This window comes from Muntiacus reevesi, chromosome 18 (genome assembly GCF_963930625.1).
Source record: "Muntiacus reevesi chromosome 18, mMunRee1.1, whole genome shotgun sequence".
Lineage (NCBI taxonomy): Eukaryota > Metazoa > Chordata > Mammalia > Artiodactyla > Cervidae > Muntiacus > Muntiacus reevesi.
The window spans coordinates 36,858,402-36,878,822 of NC_089266.1; the positions used below are offsets into that span (position 1 = coordinate 36,858,402).

Here is a 20,421-nt window from a genome sequence, read left to right on the forward strand (position 1 = left end):
TTCCCCGCGCCGGCCCCGCCCCCGTCCCGCCCCCGTCCCGCCCCCGTCCCGCCCCCGTCCCAGCCAGCTCCGCCCCCAGCCGACCCAATTCAGTGCGCGTGCGCCGTGACCTGACCTGGAAGAGGCTGTCTTCCGACCCCACGTGTTCGACGAGCATGGCTGAGCCGGAGAGTATGGAAGTCGCTGAGCCTGTGGCTCCGGGGGAGGCCCAGAAGAGCGGGGCCCGGCCTGCTGACCGTCATGGCCTGCTCAAGCACAGCCGCGAGTTTTTGGACTTCTTCTGGGACATTGCGAAGCCGCAGCAGGAGACGCGGCTTGAGGCCACAGAGAAGCTGCTGGAGTATCTGCGCGCAAAGCCGAAGGTATGGTGGCGGGGCCTGGGGCAGGAGCAGCAGCGATCCCGGCAAGTAGCGGCGGGCTTGGGGTCACGTGGTCGCGAACCTGGACGCCCCAGGTGAGCGCGCGCCGAGGAGCGGGCATGGGCGGGTGCCAGACGACTCTGATCACTGGTCCACCTGGGCATGTGCTTGGCTCCTCAGGGATCTTCCGAGATGAAGTACGCCCTGAAGCGCCTAATCACTGGGCTCGGGGGCGGACGAGAAGCGGCCCGGCCCTGCTACAGTTTGGCCCTGGCACAGGTGAGGTGGTGGCCCCTGGAAGGGGTCCGCCTGTGCTGGTCAGAACGGTGGGGAGTGAGTGAGCAGAGCAGATGTCCCAGCTGCAAGGGAAGTGAGAGCTCTGAAGTAGGGGTAGCATCTTAGGCCAGCCGGTGGGAGGTGTGCCCACGCGGATGCGGAGAAAATTGTGTGAGCAAGGCCTGTGTGCAGAGAAGCCCAGGCAGGCGGAAAGAGGGAGGTTGAGGCTGCTTTTGGGTACCCGGGTTGACCAGCCTCCAAGGTACTGGGGGTGGTAAGCTCTGGGGTGAGTTCTCTTACCTCTGCAGGGTTCAGCACCCTATTCTCCCAAGAGGCACTCAGCTAACTATAAGCAGCTAATTATAAGCCATATCTAAGGAGTTTGGACAAATGGAAGGTCTCTAGAGACCCAGTCCTTAAAGACCAGTCTAGGGGGAGCTCAGAGCTGGCTGTGGGGACAGGGTGTTTGGAAATCACAGTCTAGTGGCCAAAGCACCCCAGCTATGCATGGGACAGGAAACAGGGATCAGCTCCATTCACAGCTGTGTTTCATCATCAGCACTGCTCAGAGGTCAGTAGGCAACTTCAGAGGCATCCTTGGGGTGGGAGCAGGGGCCCAAGGCCTGCTCCCAAGGGCAGAAGTTTAAGGGAGAAGTAGAAAGAGATTGAGGTCTGTCGGGATGTGGCAGGACCACTCCCCCTGAGCCCCTCTCTTCCTCCTGGCAGCTGTTACAGTCTTTCGAAGACATCCCCTTGGGCAGCATCCTGCAGCAAATACAGGAGAAACATGACCTGCAGAAGGCTAAGAAGGTGAGAGTTAGCAGCCCCGAGGATATCAGCAGTCCCCCAGGGTGGGAAATGCTTGGGTCCTTCTCACGGGTGCCTGGAATCCTTTTCTAGGGGGTGATGAGACCTGCCCTCTTTGGAAACCTGTTTGGAGTGCTAGCCCTCTTTCAGTCAGGCAGGCTGGTGAAGGTAAGAGTTTTGAGGGTTCTGGGGGTATGTGAACTGGCCTGGAGTGGTGGGGCAGAGTGGCACACCATGCTCATATCCTCTCTGCCTCTGGGACCACCAGGACTCAGAAGCACTGATGAAGTCAGTGAAGCTGCTGCAGGTCCTGGGCCAGCATTATAACCACCTGCAAGAGCAGCCCCAGAAGGCCCTGGTGGACATCCTCTCTCAGGTACGGGCTCACCAGCTGTGGGGCCTTGGGTAACTAACACCACCCGTTATAGAAGAGCATGGAGAAGACACAGATTAATTCATGGAAATGCAGTACCGTCCCACAGAAGCATAAGTGTGGAACATAATGTTCTGTAATAACTTCACTTAAAAAGTAAGAAGGAAAAGGGATGTGGTTTAGTAACATGGTTTAGTCTAACATCTAAAGTATTTTCATGTGCGGTCAGTATCAAAATATCTATGGAGGTTTTTTTACATTCTTTATCATGGTAAGTCTCTGAAATCCAGTATATTTTATACTCACCGGCATATCTCTATTCAGATTTGCACATTTTACAAGCTCAGTGTCCACATGTGACCAGTGGCTTCCATACTGGACCATGCATTTGTAGAACAGTGCCTGACATGTGCCCAGTGGGTTAAACATGTTTGCCATTGCTGTTTTGGGCAGAACTGGCCCCTCAGGGGTCCCCACTGACCTACTTGGGAAGTGGAGGTGGGCTAGTATCTAGAATCCTTGCTATTGTGAAAAAGCCAGGGACTGGCACATCCCAGGTCAAGGCTTTCTGCTTAGCCCTGGCCACAGAGCTGGAAGGATCTGAATTCAAATCCCAGCTCTTCACTGGGGACTCCTTGTAAAAAAAAAAGAAAAAGGCTAGCCCTGAAAAACCCAAAAGAGGAATAATTAAAAGGGTGGTCCTGGGCTAGTTAGCATCAGTGGGTTGCTTATTTAAACCCAGTTTCTAAGGACTTGGGAATTTGAGCTTTTTAAGAAATCTCCTCTGGTGATTCTGTTGCCTGACAAGGTGGATTATGACTGTCCCTTCTCAGGCTGTAGCTATGCCAGGGGCCTTGGGGGAGCCTGGGAGGTAGAACAGGGCCCAAAGGGCTCACCTCGCAGCAGGAGAGACAAAGGATGCCATGAGGGCGCCTCCCACCCACAATCTGTCTCCTCTTGCCAGGTCCCGGAGACCATGCTGCAGGAGATCCTGCCCAAGGTCCTCAAGCCCGACTTGAATTCAGTGTTCGGCTCCCCTGAGCACCTCGAGCTCTTCCTCTTGGCCCAGCAGAAGGTGCCCAAGAAGCTGGAGAAGCTGATGGGACCACTCAACCTGTTCTCGGACGAGAACGTCCCCAGGTATGAGGGAGGTGGGCAGGTGGGCTGTCTGATCCCGGGGGCTGCCTCTCCATCCATAGGTTTGCACCATGACCCGGGGTCGGGGGGGGTGGGGGGGCGGTTCATGTGGCCCCAGGCGCCTGGCCCTTGTCTGCTGGGGAATGCCCCCTGAATCTTCTTCACCGCACGCCCCACCTTTGCAGGCTGGTGACTGTGCTAAAGACGGTGGCCAACTCTGTGAAGAAGGAACGCAAGCTGCCCACCGTGGCTCTGGACCTGCTCCGCCTGGCGCTCCAGGAGGACAAGTTCCCATGGTTCTGGAAGGAAGTTGTGGAGCAGGGGCTCCTGAAGAAGCAGTCCTGGCCGGCCAGGTGTGTGGGCGCTTGACCTCTCTCTGCATCCCATCCCCTCTCCCCTGCTTGATAAACAGGGGTGGGTCAGGGGGCCGAGGGCTCTGACCAGGCTCTGTCATGCACGCCCTCAGCTACCTGTGCTTCCGCCTGCTGGGTGCAGCCCTGCCCCTGCTGTCCAAGGAGCAGCTGCAGCTGGTGATGCAAGGGGACCTGATCCGACATTACGGGGAGCACATGGTCACCGCTAAGGTGAGCGCCACCCCCACTGCCCAACCCTACACAAAAGGGCCAGGCAGCTGGGCTGCTTCCTGCCCAGGGGAAGGAAGGGATCAGCCAGCTTCTGGAAAAGAGGGTTGTTCTTGGTGTCAGTGGTCCTGTCTGGGATGGGCGCACACAGCTGCCCCTGGGAGGAAGGGCTGGGGACCTGGGTGTCCCCCACCTCTGGGTAGAGTGAGCTGCCTGAGGGCCGACCCCCACCCCTCCATTTTCCCCTATGAGCCGAGAGTGGCAGGGTCAGCCCTTCTGCCCCCAGGCCACTCAGCCCAGGCTTGTATAGCTAGCAATCTGTCCAGACCCCCCTCCACCCCCAGCTGGTGTTACAGTAACACTACCATCATCACCGATGCTGTTCTGAGTACCGTCCACATGCTGCACACTAAGCTAAGTGCTCGACAGAGGAATCGAGTTGTGGTTAAGAGCAGAGAACCTGGGACCAGACTGCTGGGTTCCCGTCTTGACTCTGCCACAGCTAGCTGTGTCGCCTTCCAGAGGTTGCTCCCCTTCTCTGTGCCAGGCCCTGCTTGTCCATGAGCCGAGGAGCAGGACCTTCCTTAGCGTCGTTGTGAGGATAATCAGGCTAATATCCACAGGCGCTTAAAGCAGTGCCTGGTGTGCAGGACATGCTGCTGGGTTTGCTTCTAGCTCATTTCATCTTTACCACCAGCTTTGGAGAGCTGCCATTCCCCCAAGTGAAGGACAGGCTCAGAGTACAGAGCAGGGGTTAAGAGCTCCACGGGCTGGGGGACCAGACGGACTGGGGCCAAGTCCCAGCTGCACCACTTTTAGCCCTGAGACTAAGAAGTTGCTTCCAGGCTTTCTTGTGCCTCAGTTTTCTTCATCTGCAAAACGACTAGAGGAACCAGGATAAAAGGTTGTCCCAAAGACTAAACGTGGGGGTGCCCAGCTGGGTACAAGGGAGGGGACTTCCTAGGCCCCAGGTAACCTGTTGTGGAAGAGGCTGGGGTGTGTTGGACCCCTCTTGGCTGGTGACCCCAGCGCTGTGCCTGACTCTCGCAGCTCCCGAAGCAGTTCAAGTTTGCCCCGGAGATGAACGAGTACGTGGGGGCCTTCCTGGAAGGCTGCCGGGACGACCCCGAGCGGCAGCTGGCCCTGGTGGTGGCCTTCACGTCCATCACCAACCAGGGCCTCCCTGTGGTGCCCACCTTCTGGCGGGTCGTGCAGTTCTTGAGTCCCGCTGCTCTCAAGGGCTACGTGGCCTGGCTGCGGGACATGTTCCTGCAGCCTGACCTGGACTCCTTGGTGGACTTCAGCACCAACAACCAGAAGAAAACCCAAGACGCTTCGTTCCATGGGTAAGTGGGCCTGTGGGGCCCAAAGGCCTGGATCCTGCCTCCAAGATACCATGGTTCCTCGGGCCAGGGAGGAGCCACACCTTGACTCTTAAAGGCCTCTTTCCTCACCTGTGGCCCTGTGCTGGGGATCAGGGCACTGGGGAGCCTTGGTTGGTTTTCCCGTCTCTAGGATGGGAGACACCCATTTTGCCACCTCTAAGCGGTTTCCGGGACTTGTCTCCTGCCCACAGGCCTGAGCGAGCTGTGTTCCGGCTGCGGAAGTGGATCGTCTTTCGCCTGGTCAGCATCGTGGACAACCTGCATGTGGAGAAGGAGGAGGCGCTGATCGAGGAGGTGGCCAGGTCAGGTCCTGAGATGTGCCTGAACCCCAACTTCAGGGGTGCGACGGCCTCTTGTCTGATCCTGCTTTGGGTCCCTCCTGGAGCCAAAAGCCTGAGGGTCAAGTCATCCGTGCCCCTTGGGCAGGAGGAGAGTGGGGGAAATTCCCCAGGGAGTCTGGGTATGCTGGGGTTGGAGGGGCTCCAAGGTTCAGGCTGGCTCAGTGTTCCCCCTGCTGCCTTTGTGCATCAACGGTGCTGGGGGGGCACCCTTAATGACAACACCCCCGCTGCTACTCCCCCTCATGGCGGCCCTGAGAGGGGCAGGAGTGGCGGTGACCTGGCCGAGGCAACACAGCCTCGCGTCTTTGGTTCCAAGGGAGGGATGCTGGTCCTCTCCCAGTTCAGGCTGGGCTCTCTTCTGCTGGGGGTCCAGGCCTGAGAAATGTCCCCTCTGACATCATCACCTCCTGGCACCAGGCCCTCGGTGAGGCCACCCAAGAGTGGGCTGGTCAGGATGGTGGCACTGACCGAGGGAACACGGCTGTCCTCCCACCCTCCCCAGGTTTTGTTTCTTCCACTCGTTCTTTGAGACAAAGAAGCCCACGTCGCAGATCCCTGAGTCCGAGCAGCACTTCTCCCTCCCTTTGGATGGCCGGACCCGGGAGGTGGTATGCAGTGCCTTCTTCAGGTGGGTACCGGACAGCCCGGGAGAGGCCTGAGGGTGGGCGAGTGGGCAGGGAGGTGGCCTCAGGGTGGGGGGTGGGCACCACTCTCTCCAGCTCTTCATCTGAGGCCCAGCGAGTTCCAGTGACTCAAAGTGTGGGAATGGAGTGGGGTGGCTGTGTTTACCGGCCCAGCCCGTGACCCTGACTGCCCCCACCCACCCCACCACCGCCAGTCTGCTGCAGACCCTCAGCACGCAGTTCAGGCTGGCGCCAGAGCAGACGGCAGACGGGCGGCCCTGGACCTACCATCTGGTGCAGTTTGCAGACACGCTGCTGAACCACAGCCGCAACGTGGCTCCACTGACAGCCTTCACCACACAGCAGCGCCAAGCCTGGGACCGGTGAGAGGGCGAGGTTGCCGCCCTTGGGTGGGACCCCCCAGGGGTCTGACGCTGGCTGCGGTAACCTGAGAACATGCCCATCTCGCCCAGGATGCTGAAGACTCTGAAGGAGCTGGACACCCTCTCTTCAGAGGCCAAGGCCACTGCCTTCCAGCACCTGCTCCTCCTGGTGGGCATCCACCTCTTCAAGGTACGGCGGCCTGGAGTGGAAGGGGCTACAGACCTAGGGTCTGCGGGGGCCAGGAGCGGCTCTGCGGAGCTGAAGGTGACAGGTTTCCTAGGCTGACTGCTCCTGGTTGCGAGTACAGCCCAAGGGAGAAACCACTCCATCCACTTACTGGACACCACCCTGGGCCTAGACAGTGAAGAATCAGTGAGGGAGACCCGGGTTCAATCCCTGGGTCGGGAAGATCCCCTGGAGAAGGAAATGCCTACCCACTCCAGTATTCTTGCCTGGAGAATTCCATGGACAGAGGAGTTTGGCAGGCTACAGTCCGTGGGGTTGCAAAGAGGCAGACAGCTGAGGAGCTAACACACGCGCTCTGTCCTGAGCTTTCCGAGCAGGGTCCCTTGTTGGTATCACCCACAGTTTGGAGGCAGGCACGTTTCTGACAGGTGGGATAATAGACTCACAGAGGTCAAGGAACTTACCCCGGCCACACAGCTTTTGGCTGGGATTCAAACATGGGGCTCTGACTCCACTCTCTCATAGGACCTCCCCAGACTACCTTACTAGCCAGGTGTGGTGGATGTCAAGGAGGGCGGGGCCTGGCTCTGGGCAGACCCATCGACCAATGGGGACGCTTCTTCTGTCTGTCTATGGTCAGTTAGAAGTGGGGCTGCGATTTTTCTATTTAACTCTTGCACATTTGGAATCTACAGTGGTGAGTTGAGGGTAGTGTGTTTTCTTCCTGGCGCCTCCCCCTCTTCAGCCCCCCCATGGGGTCCTATGTCCTGTCAACTATATTTTTCATGTCATGGGTACCTCTTGTCATAACTGGTTCTCTAAAACTCACTCTGTCTCCTTTTCCATTCTTTCCACAAAGAAATCTTGACCATGTGTGGAGCTTAGTGCCGACAGCCCTTTTGACCCTTGTGGTTTCCTCTGGCTGTGAACCCAGGTCTCTGGAGGGTTTCCTCTTAAGTTGTACAAGGCCCCTGTGGGTTGCTTCAGGTCTTCAGTAGTCTCAGGGACAGGACTCCCTTCTGGCTTCTTGGCTGAGGTTTTTGCTTCCAGGCCTTGGGCACTCAGCCCAGCTCGTGGACAAGTGGTGTGGGGAACAGTTGGTCACCATGCCCCTTCCAGTCCTTGGCACTGGACATCCGATAGGGGCTGCCCAGACCCCTGACCTCTGAGCTTGATGTGGATGAAAGCTACCCAACCACAGCCAGGGCGTTAGAGGCAAAGATGCCCAGGGCTTTGAGCCCCTGTTCTGGCCTTCCTTTCACCACCCCCACCCCAAACATTGAAGCTGCCCTGCGATGTTACAGAGGAAAAGTCTGCCTTTTCAGTACCAGCAGTCACAGAGGTTATTTTCAACTCACTGGCTGGTAGCTGGAGTCTGGGCTCATCCTTCAGCAAAATAGACAAAGTGACTGAGAGTCGCTCAGTTGTGTTTGACTCTTTGTGACTCCATGGACTATACAGTCCATGGAATTCTCAAGGCCAGAATACCGGAGTGGGTAGCCTTTCCCTTCTCCAGGGATCTTTCCAACTTAGGGATTGAACCCAGGTCTTCCTCATTGTAGGCAGACTTTTTACCAGCTGAGCCACAAGAGAAGCCCGAGATAGACTTAAGTTGGTTTAAATTAAATTTGTTAAAATCGGTCATTTCCAGTTCTTTTTGTACCGATGTCAAGCCAGGTGTGGGAGGAGGAATCTGCAACTGCAGATGAGGAGGCAGGGACCTGCTGGTGCCCTGTGACCCTGATCCAGCCAGTCTGGTCAGACTCCCCACTGCCCTGGGCACCGGTGGGAAGGTTGGGCTTCATCTTCCGTGAGGCTCACAGACTGTGTCTGGATGTTAGGTCATCAGCTCTTGGGCTGCCCCTGGGGTCTGGCTATAGCCCTCTGCTCTAGATTGTGAGGATGACTGGCCAGGACAGTCTGGAGTCTTTGGGGCCTTGATGCCAGCCCCTCTCCCTTGGTTACTCCCTCTCCCAGCTGAGCAAAGGCTGGGCCTGGGGCCTGGCCTCTGATTTCTGTCCTGTCCCACCTAGTCCCCTGCAGAAAGCTGTGACCTCCTGGGCGACATCCAGACCTGCATCAAGAAGAGCCTGGGGGAGAAGACCCGCCGGACCCGTTCCAAGGCCACCAGTGGGTCATCATCCCTGAGGCGGGTGGCGGGTGATAGGCAGACAGTAGGACCCAGCGAGGGGTGCTCAGACCCGTTCCAAGGCCACCAGTGGGTCGTCGTCCCTGGGACGGGTGGTGGGTGATGGGCAGACAGTAGGACCCAGCAAGGGGCACTCAGACCTGCTGCGAGGCCACCAGTGGGCCGTCGTCCCTGTGGGTGGGGGGACGATGGGCAGACAGTAGGACCCAGCGAGGGGCACTCAGACCCGTTCCAAGGCCACCAGTGGGTCGTCGTCCCTGAGGCAGGTGGTGGGTGATGGGCAGACAGTAGGACCCAGCGTGGGGCGCTCAGGCCTGCTGCAAGGCCACCAGTGGGTTGTTGTCCCTGGGGCAGTGGGGCGGGTAATGGGCAGACAGTAGGACCCAGCAAGGGGCGCTCAGGCCTGCTGCAAGGCCACCAGTGGGTCGTCGTCCCTGGGGCAGGGGGACGATGGGCAGACAGTAGGACCCAGCGAGGGGCGCTCAGGCCTACTGCGAGGCCACCAGTGGGTCGTCATCCCTGGGGCAGGGGGACGGGTGAGGGGCAGACAGTAGGACCCAGCGAGGGGCGCTCAGGCCCGTTCCAAGGCCACCAGTGGGCCGTCGTCCCTGTGGGTGGGGGGACGATGGGCAGACGGCATGGGTCACTTGCGCCCTGCCCAGGCTCACCCCCGCCCTGCGTGCAGACCCCCAGGAGCCGCCGTGGGTGGAGGTGCTGGTGGAGATCCTGCTCTCCCTGTTGGCCCAGCCCAGCCACCTGATGCGCCAGGTGGCCCGCAGCGTGTTCGGCCACGTCTGCTCCCACCTGACCCTGCGTGCCCTGCAGCTCATCCTGGATGTAAGTGGGGGCCTCTGGGGACGTGGGTCCCAGGATGGGGCTCTCCGAGCCCAGGGCTGCACCAGGGCTGCCGCGTCCTTGCTGTGACCTGCATGGTTGGAGGGCGGGGGCCTCCTTCAGAGTCTCCTGCTGTGTACCCCTGACTTGGGGTCAGGTCCATCAAGGACACTGGAGGGAATGGCTTTCTCTCCCAGGCTCCATCTTCCTCCCTGAAATGGGGACCTTTGGCCGAGACTGGATGGGAGGGGGAGGGAAGGCAGTTGAGAAGGTCCCAGGGCCTGAGGGGGTGGTGAAGGGGCAGGGACAGCAGGTGGGATGGCCAACTGGCACTCCCTGCAGGTGCTCAACCCGGAGGAGAGCCAGGACGAGGATGACAACGTGGTGGTGACGGACGATTCCGAGGAGCAGCTACTGGGGGATGTGGAGGTACTTGTCAGCAAAGGGCAAGTGGCGGGCGGACACGCGTGGTCCACCGGAAGGCGTGACACACGGCCCACCCACAGGACAAGAGCTCAGATGGCGAGGACAGCAAGGTCAACAAAGGCTCGGAGAGCGAGGAGGACAGTGATGAGGAGGACAGCGATGAGGAGGACCGAGACGGGGACGTGGACCAGGGCTTCCGGGAGCAGCTGATGGCGGTGCTGCAGGCTGGGAAGGCGCTGGTGAGTGAGGGCTGGGCTTGGGGGCCCCCGTCCCTCTGCACCTTCTCTTGCGTGAGGTGGGGCTGCTCACCAGGCCTCTGTCCCCTGACCCCCCAGGGTGGAGCAGACAATGAGGATGACGACGATGAGGAGCTGGGGGACGAGGCCATGATGGCCCTGGACAAGAGCCTGGCCAGCCTCTTTGCTGAGCAGAAGCTGCGCATCCAGGCCCGGAAGGATGAGAAGAACAAGCTGCAGAAGGAGAAGGCACTGCGGCGGGACTTCCAGATCCGAGTGAGCCCAGGCCCTGCCTTCCGCCTTGCCCTGCCCCGCCCCTCCCCCTGCCCTCACCCCCACGCATGGCTGAGCTCACCCTTCCTACTGCAGGTCCTAGACCTGATCGAGGTGCTGGTGACCAAGCAGCCGGAGAACCCCCTGGTCCTGGAGCTGCTCGAACCTCTGCTGCTCGTCATCCGGCGGAGCATGCGCAGCAACAGCAGCGCCAAGCAGGAGCAGGACCTGCTGCACAAGACGGCCCGCATCTTCACGTGAGCACGGGCGGGTGGGTGGGCCCGGACAGCCAGGCTGGGGGGCTCCCGGAGGGAAGGGGTGGGAGCCAGGGGCCTACTTCACTCAGGAGCCTTCACCCATCTGTTCCTGCAGTGCTTAGCACAGGGCCCCCAGTCCCATCGATGCCCTCAGGGTCACTGTAGTTGGGAAAGCAGACTTGGCGCCCAGTTGTGACAGGCCGGGGCTGTGGCAGTGAGTGGACGGGAGACGGGACACCTAACCCAGTCTTGAGGGACCAGGGAAGGCTTCCTGGGAGAGGTGTCAGCAGTGCTGGGAGCCGTGGAGCTCGCTCATCGACCCAGAGGCCACAGGCAGAACAGGAAGGCGTGTCTGACGCAGTCAGAACATAAGCAGCTTGTGGCCCGGCCAACCTCAGTGTTGAGGGGCCACAGTGGCCTTTGCAGCAAGTGCAGGGGTGGGGTGTGGCGGGGTGGGTGCTGCTGGAGCAGGGAGCCCAGCAACGGAGATGTAGGTAGCAGGCAGAGCCCTGCCTCCTGGCGAACAGGGGGGAGTGTGGAGACAAAGTCCTCACAAGGACTTGAGATGGGGGCTGTGCCCCCAGTGTCCCCACCTCAACCGGCCCAGGTCACACTTCTCAGCTAGTTCTCTGCCCAGACACACAGTGTCCTGAGCACACAGACCCTGGTTTAGCTTTACAAAGGGCCCAGGAGCCACTGTCCCCAGAGAGACAGGTGCTCAGGGGGCTACTACATCAGGGTGTTGGCATATGCTGGGGTGTCACCCAGGGAGCCAATTTCCCTCCGGCTCTTCCTCGGTAGATCTGTGTGTGGCCCCGGGCCTCCCCCCGCAGCCTCGGTCAGACCCCTGTCTTTAGGGGTCTGTTTCCCGCCTGTGAAGTGGGGCTCGGGTCTGCCGGGGTGGGGGCACATTGTGACCAGCTGTGCCCCCACCCGTCCAGGCATCACTTGTGCCGCTCCCGGCATTACTGCCGCACGGCAGGCGACCGCGTGGAGACCCTGTATGCCCGGCTGGAGCGGCTGGTGCAGCAGGCCGGCCAGCAGTCTGACTCCTCCGTCGCTCTCTACCACTTCAATGCCTCCCTCTACCTGCTCCGTGTCCTGAGGGGCAGCACCGTGGACAAGTCCACCCGCAAGGCCCAGAAGAAGGAGAAAGCCAGCAAAGATGCCAGCTCCCAGCCCCAGGGCCCGGAGGTAAGCAGAACTGACCCGGGGAGGCTCGGCCTGAACGTCCAGTGCCGCTAAAAGGGAGCACGTCCCAGGAGGCGGTGGGCAGTCAGTCTACCCATTTCATAGACCGGGAGGTAAGGCCGCAGCTTCCCTGGGACCCAGCCTTCCACCTTCTGAAGGCAGCCCAGGCTGGGCTCCCCTGCCAGACCCCTGCTCCCTGGCATCACACCAGCTCTTTCTGCCATGGCGCAGGCTGCCAGCTGCCTGGACTTGAGCCTTGTGACCCCAATCTACTCATCAGCGCTGAGCTCCTTCCTGACCAAGCGCAACAGCCCCCTCACGGTCCCCATGTTCCTCAGCCTCTTCTCTCGGCACCCGGTGAGTATCGGGCGAGGCTGCCCCCTCGGTCCCCTGCTGGGCCCCATCCTCACTGCCCACCATTTCCTCCACAGATGCTCTGTAAGAACCTGCTCCCCATCGTGGTCGAGCACGTGACAAGCCACACGCGGCCCCGCCATCAGGTAAGGCCTTCCCAGATCCCAGCCCCAGGTTTGTGTGCATTACCCGCTTGACTTAGGTGTGCTCGGCTGTTGAGGAGACAGGAATGCTGCCCTGGGGGTCAGGGTGGGGTGAGCCTGCCCCTCCAACCTGGCCAGTCCCCCCAACCACGCCACTGTAGGCCCAGAGTAAGTGGGGGTGAGGAGACACTTCCCACGTGGCCTGAGTCCTCCGGCTCCTGAGAGGTCACGCCCTGGCCCGACGGGTATGCCTGGGGGCCGGGGTAGGAAGAGGGGGCTGGAGAAAGATGTCCTGAGCTAGTAGGGGGCCAGGAACCGTGTCCAGCTGACCTCCCTGCTGCCCCCCTCGGCCTCAGGTCTCCCCACTACCTGAGAAGGGCGGGCGGGAGCAGGAGGTGGTGACAGCTGAGCCTAAAGCTCCGGTGATGACATTGCCCCCACCCCAGGTCCAGGCCTGCCTGCTGCTCCAGAAGACCCTGCCCACACGGGAGCTGCGCGTGTGCTTTAAGGACCCAGAGTGGAAGCAGCTGCTGGGCCAGACCCTGGGGAAGGTCACCGAGGTAACAGCCCTGGGCTCTCCTCCCCCACCGGCTGGCTGTGGTCCTCGGGAACCAGGGGTGAGGGTTGCCGGACCCTGCGCCTCGGGGTGGCTTTGGAGTTCCCCCAGGAGACGTTTCTTCCCCGGGGACCCTAGTCTCACGTGGGAGATGAGCTTCGGGCAGCTCTCTGGAGTGGCTCAGCCCGGCCACCTTCTCCCCCAGACCCTGCGGACGCTGGGCGAGGCTGAGACCAAGCCGGGGCACCAGAGGGAGCTGGCGGCCTTGGAGCTGCTCAACACTCTGTTCAGGAATTTCCATCACGAGGTGAGCCCTGGGCCCAGCGGGAGGTCGCCAGGCGGGCAGAGCAGAGGCTGGGGGGCAGGTGGGACATCTGGGGAAGGGTCTGGGTGCCAGGGTGAGGAAACCGGGCTTTGTTTATTTGAGGCGGGCTACTGCCACAACCTGTGCCTGGCCAGGGTAGGGTGAGCTGGTATGCTCCAGTGAGAAAGCTGAGGAGGGGCTGGGAGGGCTGGCGACCGCGGGAGGACGTGCTGTTAGGGGGAACCCAGGCTCCCAGACTTGCAGAGACGGAGCAGGGGTGTGGCGTGTGAGACGCGTGAGGGCCATGGGGCGGCTGTGGGCAAGTCTGGTTCCCCCAGTCTGGCCCAGAGGGAAAGGTGTGGGGGTCCTTGGCGTAAACACTGATCAAAGTCCCAGTGCAGGGAACCTTCCAGGAGGGTGCCGCGGGGGCAGGTCCTAAGCAGCAGGCAGGCCCCGAAAAGCCACACGCAGAGTGGTAGCAAAAAGCCAGGAGAAGGCCCGTTCTGGAAGCCAGTGGCTTTCAAAAACACCCCACTCAGTACTGACAGGGAAGGAGAGATGGGGAAAGGGCCTTTGGCAACCCCAAGGTCACTGCATGGTGCACCTGAGGTGGGTGGGCTTTGGGCCGTGGGAAGAGAGAACAGACTTGGCACCTAGGGCCCTTTTTTTCTCCCAAGGTGAGAGAGGCCAGGGAGACACAGGCTGAAGGGGTGGCTGAGGGTCCACAAAGGGGTGCGCTCGCAGAGAGGCCGTAACTGGGTGAGGGTGGGGGGAGTGGCGCCCGGGAGCTGGGGAGAGGCCGTGCCTCTGGTCACCACTGCAGCCGCAGCCTTGCCCGCCTCTCTGCAGAAGCTGACCATGGACCTGACCGCCGTCCTGGGCGTGCTGCAGAGCCGACAGCCGAGGCTGCAGCAGAGCCTACAGCAGGGGGAGCACTCGGCCGGGTCCAGCCGCCTCCACGACCTCTACTGGCAGGCCATGAAGTTCCTCGGGGTCCAGTACGTCTCAGGGAGGGCGGGCGCTGGAAAGACCCTCATGTTGCATGCGCTCTGATGTTCTCTCACCACAAGTTTCCTTACTCTGCTCACTGCCCCCTAGGCGCCCCAAGTCAGAGAAGGATACCAAGGAGGCCCCTCAGGCCACACAGCAGAGCCCTGTTAGCATGAAGCGGAAGAAAAAGGGCTTCTTGCCAGAGACCAAGAAGCGCAAGAAACGTAAGCCGGAGGCCACCACGCAGGAGGAGGTGGCGGCCAAGCCTGAAGCCGCCAGTGGGGACCAGCCCCCCAGCACCGGCAAGAAGAAGAAGAAGAAGAAGAAGACAAAGAAGACCAAGTCCCCGGCCCAGCCCCAGGTGAATGGGACACCTGCCGCCAAGAGTCCGACCCCAGAGCCCCCTGCCGTGAGCCCCAGCACCCCCGCCAAAACCCCAAAGCCACAGAAGAAAAGCCAGAAGTTGTCCCAGGTGAATGAAGCCACTCCTCTGCCTCCTGAATCCCCCAAGGAGCCGGCTACCAAAAAGCGTCAGAAGAAGCTGCCCCAGAAGGGAGTGTCAGGCAAGTCGCCACAGTCCTCACTGCCTCGGAAAAAGGCCAGGTTGTCCTTGGCCAGCAGGAGCCCCAGCCTCCTCCAGAGCGGGGCCAAGAAGAAGGTGCAGCTGAGGAAGGCGAAAAAGCTCTGAGTGCCCCCCTCCACCCTGTTGTACTCAATCCTTTCTGGTTCCTTGCAACTCCATAGACCCACCAGGCCGCCTCTGTCCATGGGATTTTACAGACTAGAATACGGGAGTGGGTTGCAGTCATTCCCTTCCCCAGGGGATCTTCCCGACCCAGGGATTGAACCTGCAGCTCCTGCATTGCAGGCAGATTGTTTCCCACTGCATCACCCTAGAGACTTTTTTTCACCATGATTTTAATAAACTAGCTACTGTCTAAGGGTCTACCTTCCATGCTGGGGGTAGTGGGTCTGCTGCAGCAGGCATGGCCTGAGAGACCCCAGCCCTAAGCTGGGCCCCGCTGCTGCTCTCAAGCACAGAACACCCTTGGGACCTTAGCTCCCAGATGCTGTGGGCCAGGCCCAGGGCTCTGGTGTCTATGTGGGTTGAGTACAACTGTGACCACACCTCGTGACCCCCACCCCCACCCCTCCAGGCTGCCTTGCTGCGGGAGCCACCAGGGCATGACTTAAATAGCTTTATTTCTTCATTTACAAGAGGAATATATTTGGCTTCTCTCTTAAGACTCTGAGATTCACAATCAGCAGCTCTAAAAAATAAAGGAGCAGTTTGGCTTCCAGAAGGAAGAGGAAGCAGCACTTGGACCTGGTTCTTGTACAACAAGAAAACATTGCTGGGGCCCCGGGCTGAGGCCGGGGTGGGAGTGGAGGCCAGGCTGGTCTTCGGGGAAATCCCACCCCCTGGTTAAGCCCCCCTCCCAGGGTACCCCAGAGCTTGGTGGGGAGTGGGTGCTCCACCAACTTACCCACCCCTGAAGCCACGCCAACCAGTAACTTGAGCAGAGAGCACTAAGCTGGCTGGCTCTTAGGATCTCCTGCCAGCCCCACGGGACCCACCAGACCAGAACCACCTTGATGTGGTGGGGAGGGAGTGTGGAGCAGAGGGGACAAGCGGGGGCGGGAGGGGGGCCTGATGTGAAGTTGGCAGCTGTACCCTGGTGGTGGGGGGGGTGGTCTGGGCCACATGGAAACGTGTGAACTGAGTGGCTGACATGCGCAGGGAGGTGACTCTTGAGTACTGGCCTCTCCCGATGCACCTCAGCCTCCACCAGGCTCGTCCCAGGGACAGGAAGCTTGGAGGATGGCCGCTTCCTCTGGCAGCCAGAGCCCTGGCTACTGCCCCATGGATTCTGGGAATACTCCCCTGGGCGCTGCCCCTGGAAGGGGCCCAGCCTGGGGGCAGGAGTCAGTTCCTGGCTTCTGTGGGGATGGACAGTGGGGGTGCTTCAGTGGATCCAGGGAACCCTGTAGGGGCGGGGAAGCCCCAAAGGTCTCAAGCATGGGGCACAGGTGGTGCGTCGCTGCCACCAGGGCCTTCACTCCCAGTGACGCCAGCTCCCTGTCAGCGTGGTCCCCCACCTGGAAGACCTCCGGGCTCCAGCCAGCCCCAGTGCCCTCCAGAGTGACCAGCCAGGCTGGGAAGCGCCAGCAGCTTGGGTGCCCGGCTCTTGCCGGGTTGAGTCCAATGTCCTCAAGGTCAGAGGTCCTCATGCACCTGGCCCTTGGGGAGCCAGAAGTGCCGCCCTGAGGCCTGGACCCCCTCTCCGTGTAGTCCAGGGGCTGTTGGGTCTTCAAAGCTGCAGCCAGCACCTTGCCCAGCAAGCTGTGTGGGAAAGTCCAGTCCCCTGGCCCCAGGGTCTGGGGAGGGCAGAGACTGCCCCAGGATCACATAAGCTGGGGACAGGCCAACCTCTCCCCACACACCCATGGGGGGCTGTCTTCTTCCGGGACCCCAGGGCCCCTGTGGCCCAGACCGGGGCCTGGGGGCGGCCTGTCCCAGGGCATGACTCCAGCACACACAGCCTTCCAGCTTAGTTGAGGACATAGCTTCTTGGAGCCACTGCCACTCAGCAGTCCCAGACCAGAGCTGGTGCGTGCCCCGCTGTGGGTCACAAGGAAAGCTTCGGGACAGCCTGGCAGGGCCAGGGTGCCGGGGGACACCTCCCAGACTAGGCAGGAGTCGGGGTCCTTCATTATCCCAGCGGCACCTGGAGGGAGGGGGTCAGAGGTCAGGTGCAACGCCCAATCCAGGACTCCCCTCCGGATCCTCCCTCTGGGCCCCACTGGCAGGGACAGCAGATCTGCCACGGCCAAGGCGTGGGGGCATTGACCTTGGACTTTCCTCTGCTGGGAAGCTGAGGCCCCCGGAGGCCAGGCCCAGAGGAAGGTCCAAGTAGGAGTCAGGCTCTGGCACCTCCAGGAGGATTTGGGAGGATGGAACCCGGAACAGCAGGGAGTTCCTGGTCAGTCCCCACCCTGACCTGTGCCCCCAGCCCTTCTGAGGAAGGAAGGGGGAGCTGATTTACTGGAAGAGGGAGCCTGTCCGCCTCCCCATCCCGTGGGTCTACCGGTCAATCCAGGCAACATTAATGGAGAAAGAGGACCAGTCCCAGGGCTGGGATGTGCTCAGGCAGGAGGCGACTCACAGGGAGTCTGGAATATCCCTCTGCACAGCTCCCCACTCCAAGATCGCCACCCCTTCCCTCCCGCAAGAAGCGCCCCACCACCCACCCAACCCGCACTCACTGCCTCAGACTTTCAGGGATGCGGGAGGCATCACCAGCTGGTTCACCCTGGGGGAGAGACGGGCGGGGGTCAAGGTGGCACATCAGTGGGGGCCGGGCCCGGGCACTGCTCTGGGGCATCGCATCGCGGGGGCCGGCGGGCCGGACGTGCTGGGCAGGGACCTCGTCAGCCCCAGAGGGAGGTGGGAGAGCCCAGGAGTGGGGAGAGGGGACAGAGAGAGAGAGGGGAGTAAAGAGGAGAGGAGAAAGAAGTCAGACGGCGAGAGGAAAACGAAGGGGCAGAGCCCCAGCCCTGAAAACCATTCATTCGAGACACACTCTGTCTAGACCCACCACGCAAACCCCGGGGCCACCGTGGGCTCCCACTAGTGATGCAGGCCGCGCCTCTTGGAGGCGGGGACCTCATCGGCCAGGTGAACCCACCCACCTCACCCTGTCACAGCCGCAGCAGGCCCACCCCCACCCGCGCCGCCAACTCACTGCTGCTCAGCCTTGGCACGGTCGCTGAGGAAGAAGAGTGCGGTGGCCAGGAAGAACATGCCACCCAGGACCACGACGAAGGGGCAGAGCATGAGGGCGTAGCCCAGGCTCAGAAACTCCCAGAGCGGGGAGTCCTTGGTGCTCTGGCGGATCAGGTCAGAGATCTGGGGGGTGGGGGAGCCAGTGGATGTCAGGGTGGGGCCTCCTCCCGAAGCCCCCCAAACCACCCATCCCTGCCCCTCCAGTCCCTGCTACTCACAAAGCCAATGAGGTAGGGGCTTCCGGCGTCCCCCAGTAGGTGGGAGGTGAAGCTCTGCAGGGCCACGGCAGTAGCCCGCCTGGTGGGGATGACCACATACTGTGCAAGAGGCGGCAGGTCAGAGGCCAGGAGAGCCAGGGCACCCACCTGGCCTCACCCCAGGGGGCCCGACACTTCTGCAGCTCCCGTGGCCTCCCACACTGCTCTCCTGGGCCCTCCTCTCTTCCCCACCCGCTCCCCCAGCTCCTGAGTCCACACTGCCTGAGCACCTGCACTTGGCCCTTGCCAGGGAGCCAAGCGCACCGGTCATGGGCAAACCGAGGCCCAGAGGCACAGAGATGGCCCACGGCCGCCCTGGAACCACAGCCCCAGCCTCAGGCTTGCCCTCACCTCCCCTGCAGGAGAAAGACCCATCCTGGCTGCCCTGCCGGGGCCCAGGCTGGCTGAGATGGGCGATGCTGGTGAAGAGGACCCTGCCTGGAAGAACCACTTTTACCCCCAGCACCGACTGCCAGAGCCCCTGGGCCCCCAAAACCCACCTTCCCGCCTAGACCAAGCAGGTCCTGACCCACAAGGGGCCACAGCTCTAAAGCTGGGTGGGCCAAGGCCAGACAGAAGGGCTGGTGGCAGAGGAGCAGAGGGTGTCCTGGGCAGCCCCCTGCCCCAGAACCCCACCGTTTGTGGACAGACTATGACAGCAGCTAGTGCCTACCAGGCACCCAGTTGCTAGGGGCGGGGGGAGGGGAGACCTCGATTGCATGGCCTCGTTTCCAGGAATAATTAGTCACTTAGCTGTGACACTTAATAAAATGGGACACAATTTCCCTGGGACCCAAACCCTGTCAGCAGCTGGGGCTGCCACTGGGGGTAGAGGCAGAGCAGGGGTCCTGCCTATCTCCAAGGGCACTTAATTCAGTCTCACTCCAACCGTCACTACCACGTGTGCGGTGACCCCACCCCACCCCACCCCTGCCACCCATGCCTGGCACCATGCTGAGGTGCAGAGCTGAGTCAGACCTCCCACCCTTCTAGCCATGGGCTGGGGTTAGTCAGGGGAGACAACCCCGGGTGAAGCAGATTTGCAGGGAAGCTCAGGTGAGGCAAGGTAGGCTTCCTGGAGGAGGAGAGATGGCAGGGGCCCGACACCCAGGCAGAATCTGACCTCCTAGGCTGACCCGTACTCTGACAGCAAACCCCAAGTGCCCTGAAGGTGGCCCCTGAGGAGTCCTTCCTCTTCCCTTCCCCCCAGGGTCCCACTCCCAGCACCTCTCAGACACTCCCCACCACGAGTCCCCCGCATACCCTCCTCCCAACCCTCTCCTGGCCCTGACTTGGAGGATCCCTGAGGTCAGGATCACTTGTCACCCCATCTCCAACCACCACCCCCAGACTGCTGCCTGTTATCAAGGCTACAGGCCCCTCCGGGTCCCTCCTAGACTGCTCCTGTCCCTGCCCAAGGACACAAATCCCTGCCACCACTCAGACAGCCCTTTGTCCCTGGCTGGCTGGTCTGGAGCCCATTGTTGGCCCTGTGAAGACAGCCTCTGTCCACCCAGCCCAGCCGCAGGCATCAGGCAGGCGCGCCCGGGACCCGGAGGTCTGAGTCCATGGGAGCTCAGACCCTGGGGGTGGAGCACTGGCAGACAGCACCACACTGGTGCCAGCCTGGCACTGCCAGCCTCCCGGCCACAAACCTAGGCCTGCAGACATTACCCTTCTGCACCCAGTCCCCACATTCCCTCCCTTCTGCCTGCTCAACCCTCTGATTCCAGGCCCTGGCCCAATGCAGACCCCCCAAAATCCCCATTGTCTCCCTTCACAAATCCTGCCAGCTCTCCCACCCCTTCACCTGCCCTCCCCAGCTGCCCTGAGCGGTCAGCCATGGCCTGCCTCACCATGAGGATGTCCGCGGTGATGGCCCAGTTAGAAAACAGCAGTGTCTCCCCTATGAAGATGCAGATCTGTCCAGGGTCAGGAGAAGACCAGAACAACCATCAGGGGGCGCTCTACCCACCATCGGTCCCAGGCTGCTCCCTGCACCCTGGCTGCTGGCAGGCAGCCCCACAAGCCTCCCCCTCAACTCCTGGCAGTCAGGTTTCTGGGAAATCTGTGGATAATCTACAGGCTTCAAGCCAGGCCCACAGCCCTGAAGGGCATCCAGAGCCCTGGTCAGAGCAGGGACAGAAGAACTGGAGCATCCAGTTCGGGGGGGGGGGGGGCACCTCCTACCCCCACATTTCCTGTTCCAGAG

The 20,421-nt window shown here is 61.3% G+C and overlaps 2 protein-coding genes across 4 annotated transcripts in view; one reads left to right on the forward strand and one right to left on the reverse strand.

Moving 5' to 3' along the window:
- Positions 1-114: 114 nt before the first annotated feature.
- MYBBP1A (MYB binding protein 1a) lies at positions 115-15,489 on the forward strand. The gene is made up of 26 exons (XM_065908919.1): positions 115-362; positions 540-638; positions 1,362-1,445; positions 1,536-1,610; positions 1,711-1,818; positions 2,780-2,955; positions 3,138-3,305; positions 3,419-3,536; positions 4,584-4,879; positions 5,110-5,220; positions 5,762-5,887; positions 6,098-6,265; positions 6,356-6,455; positions 8,486-8,582; positions 9,287-9,438; positions 9,778-9,864; positions 9,942-10,100; positions 10,197-10,373; positions 10,467-10,627; positions 11,569-11,821; positions 12,050-12,175; positions 12,250-12,318; positions 12,762-12,875; positions 13,077-13,178; positions 14,025-14,173; positions 14,274-15,489. The coding sequence occupies exons 1-26, from the start codon at positions 156-158 to the stop codon at positions 14,851-14,853; spliced, it is 4,062 nt and encodes a 1,353-aa protein (XP_065764991.1). The 5' UTR covers positions 115-155; the 3' UTR covers positions 14,854-15,489.
- A 25-nt stretch (positions 15,490-15,514) lies between these two features.
- Positions 15,515-20,421, reverse strand: part of SPNS2 (SPNS lysolipid transporter 2, sphingosine-1-phosphate) — a 37,146-nt gene continuing 32,239 nt past the window's right edge. The window contains exons 9-13 of one of the 3 annotated variants that reach the window (XM_065908920.1): positions 20,066-20,131; positions 18,171-18,269; positions 17,911-18,075; positions 17,433-17,602; positions 15,515-16,894 (exon numbers count right to left, since the gene is read on the reverse strand). In XM_065908920.1, the coding sequence (XP_065764992.1) occupies positions 16,384-16,894; positions 17,433-17,602; positions 17,911-18,075; positions 18,171-18,269; positions 20,066-20,131 (1,011 nt within the window). In that variant the 3' untranslated portion in view covers positions 15,515-16,383. The remainder of the gene's footprint in view (positions 16,895-17,432; positions 17,603-17,910; positions 18,076-18,170; positions 18,270-20,065; positions 20,132-20,421) is intronic. The other 2 variants (XM_065908922.1, XR_010659625.1) reach the window with 2 other exon arrangements.

Excerpts from the sequence above, each read along its gene's own strand:
- MYBBP1A (XM_065908919.1), top strand. The coding sequence starts at position 156 with ATGGCTGAGCCGGAGAGTATGGAAGTCGCTGAGCCTGTGGCTCCGGGG. Across the intron at positions 2,956-3,137 it reads TCGGACGAGAACGTCCCCAG|GCTGGTGACTGTGCTAAAGA; the intron begins GTATGAGGGAGG and ends CCACCTTTGCAG. Across the intron at positions 9,439-9,777 it reads CCCTGCAGCTCATCCTGGAT|GTGCTCAACCCGGAGGAGAG; the intron begins GTAAGTGGGGGC and ends CACTCCCTGCAG.